General features: G+C 39.0%; 1 protein-coding gene across 1 annotated transcript; it reads left to right on the forward strand.

The window, feature by feature from the left end:
* The first annotated feature begins 3,013 nt into the window (after positions 1 to 3,013).
* On the forward strand, positions 3,014 to 4,009 carry LOC123609449 (putative olfactory receptor 2B8). Its single transcript, XM_045500518.1, has one exon. It carries the CDS (start codon positions 3,074 to 3,076, stop codon positions 4,007 to 4,009), a length of 936 nt encoding a protein of 311 aa, XP_045356474.1. The 5' UTR covers positions 3,014 to 3,073.
* The last annotated feature ends 7,004 nt before the right edge of the window (positions 4,010 to 11,013 follow it).

An 11,013-nucleotide genomic window follows, 5' to 3' on the forward strand; every position in this document is an offset into this window, starting at 1 on the left:
TGACAGCTGCATTCTACATTCATATATATATATATATATATATATATATATATATATTAGTATATATATTAGTATATATATTAAATTAATATAAATGTATTAAAACCCACCGATACACATATGATATTGTAAAACAGCAAGAAATTTGTACAAGTTCATTTCACCACCTCTTTATGTTTTCTCAACTGTCTTCCTAGTCCTTATCCATATGGACTATTAAAATATATCGTTATTTTATTCTAATGGTTCAGTATTATATTGGTATTTTGTTTGGATGAGTTAGCATTTTCTGTTTGCTTTCCTTCATTTTCATGAATGTTTCCTTTGTCAGGCAATTTAAATAGTTTGCCAGCCAGGCTCTTGGTGGCTAAGTTGGTTAAGCCTCTGACACTTGATTTGGGCTCAGGTAATGGTCTCAGAGGTGTGAGGTCGGGCTCTGTGCTGACAGTGAAGAGCTTGCTTGGGAATTTCTCTCTGGGTCTCTCCTCTCTCCCTCTCCATCTCACTCTGTCCCTCCACTGCTTGTGCTCACTCTCTCTCACACAAAATAATAAATAAACTGAAAAAATTAAAGCAATAAAAATTTGTCAGCAATGTGTTTCAGATGGATGTGTGTATATTTGTGCACGTGTGTAAGAGAACGGTCCACGGTTTGTTTTTATTTGCTCTTCTGAGAAGGTGTTAAGGAGGGGATATTCCCTGTTGTTGCATATTTAGACTGTGCCTGATACCTTTATAATTAATTCTATTAAGAAATTTTTGGTGCATAGATTCTGTTTTGTGGATACCACTGCTCAATCTTAATAGGAATCAAAGGAGGTATAAAACAGTGTGAATTACCACATCCTTTATTCCATTTCTACGGACATTTATTTTATGCCAGTTTTGTACCCGTTTCTTTCACACATTGGTTTGAAAGAAACTTGCGTCATATTTTGAAACTCTTGGAAGAGTTAAAAATGTGCTGGATGGCTACCCTTCTGAATATGAAAGAACTGAAATACTCGTGTCCTGATGCCTCTTTCGTTCGTATGTTACTATGCTCATTCAGTACTGTGCAGCTGGATGGAAATGGTCATCAGACGAGCCTTAGAGCCTTAGAGCTGGCATTGTGTTTGATCTAGTGTGACTGTCTCTGCAGGCTAGCTTCCAGAATGGTGATCATTAATATAATATAGATGGGTGTGGGAGATTTTGTATAATACCAATATATCCTTTCCTTTAGGCCTTTCCTTGTACTAGGTTAAGGTTTGCATTATAGCTCTTTGACTTGTCATGGCTTTGAGAATATATCTGTGTTTATCTCTATGTATTTACCCAAGTAATTATTTTATCCTAGGCAATGTACATTTTGTACATTTGTGCATTACACTTTGTACATAAGTTACCCATTTGGATAATGCTTTAAAATGTTGTGACTAGAATGGTGATATGGAGTAATCCTACCTCTTTGAGGAATTTTATGAAGGTGGTGTAATTACTCTAATGGAGTAATGTGTGAAACACAAATCTGCAGAAGGAAGAGTTAAGTGTTGGTCCCTGGATTTTAGAGTTCTTATTCCAAAGGACTCTGCACAGCCGATGAATTTTCAGAGTTCCTGTTAAATGGTAATTTTAAGCATCTTTGGGATTAACGTTAAGCACTGTTTGAATGGTGTTGTTGTCAGGTTTTCTCTCATTGAGTATTTGTTTTACTTCCACACACACACAAAGAAACCTGATATTTGTTTGTATGCAGAACTAGCAGCGATGTGTTGAATGTAACTGAATTCTTTGTAGAAATATACTCTAGGTCATAAATTCCTGTAACTGAATTTATTTTCGAGATCATGTTGTATCATGACTTGTGCCATGTGGTATGTTTATTCCAGTTGTGTGCAATTATGAGATACATATGAAAAATAATGAATCTGGGGTGCCTGGGTGCCTCAGTCGGTGAAGGGTCTGACTTCGGCTCTGGTCAAGATCTCACTGTTTGTGAGTTCAAGCTCCATGTTGGGCTCTGTGCTGACAGCTAGGAGCCTGGAGCCTGGTTGAGTTGTGTGTCTTCTTCTCTCCCTGTTTTCCCCGCTTACACTCTGCCTTTGTCCCTCTCTCAAAGATAAGTAAACATTAGAAAAAGTTTTTAAAAAAATGATGACTAACTCTGTGTGCATCACTTTCCTATTCTTTCTGATTTCCCTCCCTCTTTTCCCTTATCCCCATTTTCTCTGAAATGCACACATCTTTTTATTTTATTTCATTTATTTTATTGATTTTAAATTCTCTTTTTTATTTTTTTTTTGAATTTACATCCAAATTAGTTAGCATATAGTGCAACAATGATTTCAGGAGTACATTCCTTAATACCCCTTACCCATGTAGCCCATCTTCCCTCCCACAACCCCTCCAGCAACCCTCAGTTTGTTCTCCATATTTATGAGTGCCTTCTGTTTTGTCCCCCTCCCTGTTTTTATATTATTTTGCTTCCCTTCCTTTATGTTCATCTGTTTTGTCTCTTAAAGTCCTCATATGAGTGAAGTCATATGATTTTTGTCTTTCTCTGACTGACTAATTTCACTTAGCATAATACCCCCCAGTTCCATCCATGTAGTTGCAAATGGCACGATTTCATTGTTTTTTGATTGCTGAGTATTACTCCATTGTATGTTTATACCACATCTTCTTTATCCATTCATCCATTGGTGGACATTTGGGCTCTTTCCATACTTTGGCCATTGTTGATAGTGTTGCTATAAACACGGGGGTGCACACACATATTTTATAGTACTTTCAGCCTACTAGGCTGAGACTGAAAGACATTTTGTACCTATGACGGATGCAGACACAGGTTCATTATTTGATTTTTCTTACATTAAATATTATGATTTTCTTTTCTGATAATATAGAATTAATTAATATGAACGATGCAATTTCATGAGTTCATAATTTATTCAAAGAGTTACTTATGCAATCCCATGCCCTGTCTTATAACATGCTAAATTCACATCCTGCCAACATTTTATTGCTTTGAAGATTGCTTTTAAAAATTGCTAAATGCTTGGTCTTGACAGGAAACACGTGGTAAGAAAGGATGGACCCGAAAAATGGCAGTTCTTTCACGGGCTTTATCCTGCTGGGTTTCTCTGACCGGCCTCAGCTGGAGCGAGTCCTCTTTGTGGTTCTTCTGATCTTCTATCTGCTCACCCTGCTGGGAAACACAAGCATCATTGCGTTGTCCCGCCTGGACCCACACCTGCAGACTCCCATGTACTTTTTCCTGTCCAACCTAAGCTTTCTGGACCTGTGTTACACGACCAGCACTGTTCCTCAGCTGCTGGTTCATCTCAGGGGACCAGACAAGTCTATCTCCTTCGCTGGCTGTGTAGCTCAGCTGTTTGTCTCTCTAGGATTGGGATCCACAGAATGCATTCTGTTGGGGGTGATGGCGTTTGACCGCTACGCAGCCGTCTGCAGGCCCCTGCACTACACAGTGATCATGCACCCCCGTCTCTGTGCCCTGATGGCTTCTGCATCGTGGTTCCTTGGTTTTGCCAACGCCTCATTGCACACGGTGCTCACCTTCCTTGTACCGCTTTGTGGGAGAAATAAAATAGAGCACTTCTTTTGTGAGGTTCCCCCACTGCTCAAGCTTGCCTGTGTTGACACCACTGTGAATGAGTCTGAGCTCTTTGTCAGTGTGATCATTCTCCTCATACCTGTGGCTTTAATCACGTTCTCCTATGGTCAGATTGTCAAGGCAGTGTTCAGAATAAAGTCAGCTTCAGGGCAGAGGAAAGCTTTTGGGACATGTGGGTCCCACTTCACAGTGGTCTCCCTGTTCTATGGCACAGGCATCTACATTTACCTCCAGCCTAGCAACAACTACTCCCGGGATCAGGGCAAGTTCGTTTCTCTCTTCTACACCATCGTCACCCCCATGGTCAACCCCTTTATATATACCCTGCGGAACAAGGATGTGACTGGAGCAATGAAGAAGGCGCTTTGTAGGGGCTATGACTCCAGATGACTCGGTACGGAAGACCCTGTGATGGAACACTTTGAATGTCAGAGCCCCTAAGATTTTGTGTCTGGACCTGTCATCCAACGTTTCCCCTGATGACTCTCATGAGAATTACCTTACTTCATTGTTTTAAGCAATGAGTGGTCAAACTCTGAATTCATGGATTCAACAGTGCAAGAGAGTTCCCATTTCTAAATATCCTTGACAACACCTGTTGATTCTTGTGTTGTTGATTTTAGCTATTCTCACATGGGTGAAGTGACATATCTTTGCGTTTTTGGTTTGTATTTACCTGATGATCAGTGATGTTCAGCATGTTTTGACGTGTTTTTTTGTCATCATGTTGTCTTCTTTGGAGAATGTCTATTCATGTATTCTGGCCATTTTTAATGGGATCATTTGTATTTTGGGCATTGTATGTATAAGACCTTTATAAATTACGATATAAACCTTTTATTGGTTATGTCATTTGTCAATATCTTCTCCCATTCAGTAGTTTTCTTTTAACTTTGAAACACAAGTAAGTTTGAAATATGTTTCAAATGATTTTATTCTAGTTTTTTTAATGAAGTGTTTTTACTTATTCATCTTTATCATAAATATTATTTCTTTTTCAAATAAATGTATTTATTTCAATTCAAGTTAGTTAACAGATAGTGTTGTATTGGTTTCAGGAGTAAAACCCAGTGATTCATCACTTACATATGAAGCCATGTACTCTTCCCAAGAAGTGCCCTCCTAATACCCATCACACATTTAGCCCATGCCCCCATTCCTCTCTCCTCCAGCAACCCTCAGTTTGTTGTTTGTATGTAAGAGTCTCCTATCGTTTGCCTCCTTCTTGTTTTTCTTTTTTTTTCCTTCCCTTCTCCTCAGTTAATCTGTTACATGTCTTAAATTCCACATATAAGTGAAATCATGATATTTGTCTTTCTCTGATCGATTTATTTCACTCAGCAAAATACAGTCTAGTTCTATCTGTGTCGCTGCAAATGGCAAGATTTCATTATTTTTGCCTGCTGAGTAATACTCCATCACATATATTTACCAGTTCTTCTTTATCCATTCATCCATCAATGGACAGTTGGTCTCTTTCCATAATTTGGCTATTGTCGATAGCACTGCTGTTGTGCAGTAAGGTGCATGTGCCCTTTTAAACAACACACCTGTATCCCTTGGATGAACACCTACTAGTGCAATTGCTGGGTCATAAGGTAGTTCTATTTTTAATTTTTTGAGGAACCCACATAGTGTTTTCCAGAGTGGCTGCACCAGTTTGCATTCCCAGCAGTAGTGCAGAAGAGATCCTCTTTCTCTGCATCCTTGCCAACATCTGTCGTTGCCTGAGTTGTTAATGTTAGCCATTCTGACAGGTGTGAGGTGATATCTCATTGTGGTTTTGATTTGTATTTCCCTGACGATAAGTGATTTTGAACATTTTTTCATGTGTTTGTTAGCCACCTGGATGTCTTCTTTGGACAAGTGTGTACTCATGTGTTTTGCCCATTTCTTCACTGGATTATTCATTTTTTGAGTTTGATAAGGTCTTTATAGATTTTGCATACTAACCCTTTATCTGATATATCATTTGGAAATATCTTCTCCCATTCCGTAGGTTGCTTTTATTTGCTGATTGTTTCCTTCACTGTGCAGAAGCTTTGTATTTTGCTAAGGTCCCAATAGTTCATTTTTCTTTCTGTTTCCCTTGCCTCTGCAGATGTGTTGAGTGAGAAAGTTGCTGCTTCCCAGGTCAAAGAGGTTTTTGCCTGCTTTCTGCTCTAGGATTTTGATGGCTTCCTGTCTTACATTTAGGTCTTTCTTCCATTTTGAGTTTATTTTTGTGTATGGTGAAGGAAAGTGGTGAAGGTTCATTTTTCTGCATATTGCTGTCTAGTTTTCCCAGCACCATTTGCTGAAGAGACTTTATTTATTCCATTGGAAATTCTTTCCTGCCTTGTCAAAGATTGGTTGGCCATACATTTGTGGGTCCATTTCTGGGTTCTCTTATTGTGAAGAACACTCAGTTCCATTGATTTGAGTGTCTGTTTTTTGTGCCAGTACCATACTGTCTTGATCATTACAGCTTTGTAACACATCTTATTTTTTCCCTCAGAAATGCTTTGTGTGTGTTTATTCATTCCTCAAAACAAGCCTGTGAGGCAGGTGCCATTAATTATTGATAATTTCCCTTTAGCTTTGTAACAATTAGAATCTTGGAACACTGCAGAGAAATGGTAAGGGAGGAATAATCCCCTAATCTCAGCCAGGTGGGAATTCTGGATTTGCCTTGTCTTTTGACTTTTTGTTTTGACTAAATTTCTCTGAGCTTTGTTATCTTCACTGAATATCTCTATTACAATCCTGTTGTCAAAAATCATATTGTACCTAGGCACCTGGGTGGCTATTCAGTTAAGCTGTAATACGTCTTGCAGTCCAGCATCGTGATACCTCCAGCTTCGGTTTTCTTTTTCAAGATTGCTTTGTCTGTTTAGTTGTTTTCTGGTTCCATACAAATTTTAAGATTGTTCTAGCTCTGTGAAGAATGCGGGTGTTGCTTTGATAGGGGCTGCATTGAATATGTTGATTGCCTGAGTAGTATCGACCTGTTAACAATCTTTGTTCTTCCCATCCAGGAGTATGGAACATTTTGCCATTTTCTTGTCTGTCTTCTTCAATGTCTTTGATAAGTTTTCTATAGTTTTCAGTGCATTGATTTTTCACCTCTTTGGTTATGCTTATTGGTGGGTATTTTACGGGTTTTGGTGCACTTGTAAATGGGATCGATTTCCTGATTTTTCTTACTGTTGGTTCATTATTGGTGTATAGGAATGCAATGGATTTCTGTGCATGGATTTTACATCCTGCAACCTTGCTGAATTCATGGATCAGTTCTAGAAGTGTTTTGGTGGAATCTTTTGGGTTTTCCACATAGAGTGTCATATCATCTGTGAGGAGTGAGTGTGTCTTCCTCCTGGCTTATTTGGATGTCTTTTATTCCTCTGTGTTGTCTGATTGCTGAGTCTAAGACTTCCAATACTATGTCGAATAACAGTGGTGAGAATGGGCATCCCTGTCCTGTTCCTGATCTTAGGGGGAAAGCTCTCAGTTTTTCCCTATTGAGGACCATAGTAACATTAGGTCTTTCATTTATGGCATTTGTGATCTTGAGGTATGAGCCTTCTAGCCCTACCTTTTTGAGGGTTTTTGTCAAGAAAGGATGCTGTATTTTGTCAAATGCTTTCTCTCCATCTCTTGAGAGGACCATGTGGTTCTTGTCCTTTCTTTTAGTGATGTGATGTATCACACTGATTGATTTGCAGATATTGAACTAGCCCTGTGTCCCAGGTATAAATCCCACTTGGTCTTGTTGAATAATTCTTTTAATGCATTGGGTGATTTGGCTGGCTATTATCTCATTGAGGATTTTTGCATCCATATTTATCAGGGAAATTGTTCTGTAATTCTCCTTTTGAGTGGGTTCTTTGTCTGGTTTTGGAATCAAGGTAATGATGGTCTCATAGAAGGAGTTTGTATGGTTTCCTTCCATTTCTATTTTTGGCATGGCTTCAAAAGAATAGGTGTTAACTCTTCTTAATATATGTGGTAGAATTCCCCTGGAAAGCCATCCAGCCCTGGACTCTTGTTTTTTGGGACATTTTTGATTACTAATTCGATTCCTTTACTGTTTCTGGGTGTGTTAAAAGTTTCTGTTTCTTCCTGTTTCAGTTTTGGTTGTTTATGTGTTTCTAAGAATTTGTCCACTTCTTCCAGATTGCCCATTTTATTGGTGTCTAATTGCTCATAATATTCTCTTATTATTGTTTATATTTCTGCTGTATTGGTGGTGATCTGTCCTCTGTGATTCTTGATTTTTTAAAAATATTTTTTAATTGTATTTTGTATTTTTTAACATCTACATCCAAATTAGTTAGCATATAGTGCAACAGCGATTTCAGGAGTAGATTCCTTAGTGGCCCTTACCCATTTAGCCCATCCCCCCTCCCACAATCCCTCCAGTAACCCTCTGTTTGTTCTCCATATTTATGAGTCTTTTCTGTTTTGTCCCCCTCCCTGTTTGTATATTTTGTTTCCCTTCCCTTATGTTCATCTGTTTTGTCTTTTAAAGTCCTCATATGAGTGAAGTCATATGATTTTTGTCTTTCTCTGACTGACTGATTTCACTTAGCATGATACCCCCCAGTTCCATCCACGTAGTTGCAAATGGCAAGATTTCATTCTTTTTTATTGCCGAATGATACTCCGTTGTATGTATATATATACCACTTCTTTATCCATTCATCCATCAATGGACATTTGGGCTCTTTACATACTTTGGTTATTGTTGATAGTGGTGCTATAAACATGGGGGTGCATGTGTGCCTTTGAAACAGCACACGTGTATCCCATGGATAAATGCCTAGTAGTGCAATTGCTGGGTTGTAGGGTAATTCTATTTTTAGCTTTTTGAGGAAGCTCCATACCGTTTTCCAGAGTGGCTGCACCAGCTTGTATTCCCATGTGATTCTTTATTTTATTTATTTGGGTCCTTTCCTTTTTATTTTTGATCAAACTGGATATGGATTTATCATATTGGTTAACTCTTTCCAAGAGCCACCTTCTGATTTCATTGATCTGTTCTACTGGGTTTTTTGGTTTTGATAGCCTTACTTTCTGCTCTAGTCTTTATTATTTCCTGTCTTCTGCTGGTGTGGGTTTTTATTTGCTGTTCTTTTTCCAGCTCTTTAAGGTGTAAGGTTAGGCCCTTCTTCCATCTTTAGCAATGCCTTGATTGCTATATAGTTCCCTCTTATGACCACCATTACTGCATCCCATAGGTCCTGGGCTTTGGTGTTATCATTTTAATTGGCTTCCATGTACTTTTTAATTTCCTCCTTAATTTCTTGGTTAGCCCATTCATTAGTCAGTAACATTGTCTTTAGTCTCCAAGTATTCGTTATCTTTCCACCTTTTTTCTTGTGATTGATTTCGAGTTTCATAGTGTTGTGGTGTGAAAATATGCGCGGTGTGATCTTCATCTTTTTTGCTCATTGAGGGCTGATTTGTGTCCCGGTATGTGATCTATTCTGGAGAATGTCCCATGCGCACTTGAGAAGAATGTGTATTCCGTTACTTTAGGATGAAATAATTTTAAATATATCTGTTAAGTCCATTTCGTGTAGTGTGTCATTCATAATCATTGTTTTTTTGTTGATTTTCTGTTTAGACGATATGTGCGTTGCTGCCAATTGAGTGCTGCAGTCCATTACTATTATGGTATTATTATGGTATTATTATGCAGTCTTTGTGTGTGTGATTAATTGATTTATAAGTTTGGGTGCCTAAAGTTTCGAGCATAAATGTTTACAATTGTTAGATCTTCTTGATGGATAGGCCTGTTAATTATGATATAATGCCCTTCTTGATCTTTTGTGTCAGCCTTTATTTAAAATTTTTTTTTAACATTTATTGATTTTTGATAGAGAGAGATAGCATGAGTGAGGGAGGGGCAGAGAGAGAGAGAGAGAGAGAGAGAGAGAGAGAGACAGAATCCAGGTACCAGGCTCTGAGCTGTCAGCACAGAGCCCAATGACGTGCTCGAACTCATGTACTGTGAGATTTTGACCTGAGCAGAAATCAGACACTTAACCGACTGAGCCACCCAGGCACCTCAGTCTTTATTTTAAAATCTAGAGTGGTTGGGGCGCCTGGGTGGCGCAGTCGGTTAAGCGTCCGACTTCAGCCAGGTCACGATCTTGCGGTCCGTGAGTTCGAGCCCCGCGTCGGGCTCTGGGCTGATGTCTCAGAGCCTGGAGCCTGTTTCCGATTCTGTGTCTCCCTCTCTCTCTGCCCCTCCCCCGTTCATGCTCTGTCTCTCTCTGTCCCAAAAATAAATAAACGTTGAAAAAATAAATTTAAAAAAAAATAAATAAATAAAATCTAGAGTGGCGCCTGGGTGGCGCAGTCGGTTGGGCGTCCGACTTCAGCCAGGTCACGATCTCGCGGTCCGTGAGTTCGAGCCCCGCGTCAGGCTCTGGGCTGATGGCTCAGAGCCTGGAGCCTGTTTCCGATTCTGTGTCTCCCTCTCTCTCTCTGCCCCTCCCCCGTTCATGCTGTGTCTCTCTCTGTCCCAAAAATAAATAAACGTTGAAAAAAAAATTAAAAAAAAAATCTAGATTGTCTGATATAAGTATGGCTACTCTGGCTTTCTTTTTGTGACCATTAGTATGATAGATGTTTCTCCATCCCCTTACTTTCAATCTGAAGGTGTCTTTAGGTCTAAAATGGGTCTCTTGTAAACAGTATATGGATGGATCTTGTTTTCTTATCCATTCTGTTATCCTATGTGTTTTGATTGGAGTGTTTAGTCCAGTATTGCCATTATGTTTCTCGTGGAGTTGGAGTTTCTGGTGGTGTTGTCTGTACCTTTCTAATCTTTGTTACTTCTGATCTTTTTGGGTTTTGGTGTTTTTGTTTGTTTGGTCTTTTCTCCTCTTAGACAGTCACCCTTAAACTTTCTTGCAAGACTGGTTTAGTGGTCATGAGCTCCTTGAATGTTTGTTTGTCTGTAAACTTTTTATTTCTCCTTCTATTTTTAATGACAGCCTTGCTGGATAAATCATTCTTGGCTGCATATTTTTCAGACTCAGAACGTTGAATATATCTTGACACTCCTTGCTTGCCTGCCAAGTTTCTGTGGATAGGTCTGCTGTGAACATGATCTGTCTTCCCTTGTAGGTTAAGGATTTTTCTTCCCTTGCTGCTCTCATGATTCTTTCTTTGCCTGAGTATTTTGTGAATTTGACTATGGTATGCCTTGTTGATGGTCAGTTTTGGTTGAATCTATTAAGAGTCCTCTGTGCTTTCTGGATTTTAATGTTTGTGTCTTTCCCCAGGCTAGGAAAGTTTTCTTCTATGATTTGCTCACATAACCTTCTACCCCATTTTCTGTCTCTTCAGCTTCTGGGACTGCTATGATTCTGATGTTATTCCTTTTTAATGAATCACTGAGT

Source organism: Leopardus geoffroyi, chromosome B2 (genome assembly GCF_018350155.1).
Source record: "Leopardus geoffroyi isolate Oge1 chromosome B2, O.geoffroyi_Oge1_pat1.0, whole genome shotgun sequence".
In the NCBI taxonomy this organism is placed as follows: Eukaryota; Metazoa; Chordata; class Mammalia; order Carnivora; family Felidae; genus Leopardus; species Leopardus geoffroyi.

What these genes read in the sequence shown, in the direction of transcription:
- LOC123609449 (XM_045500518.1), top strand. Translation starts at nt 3,074, where the DNA reads ATGGACCCGAAAAATGGCAGTTCTTTCACGGGCTTTATCCTGCTGGGT.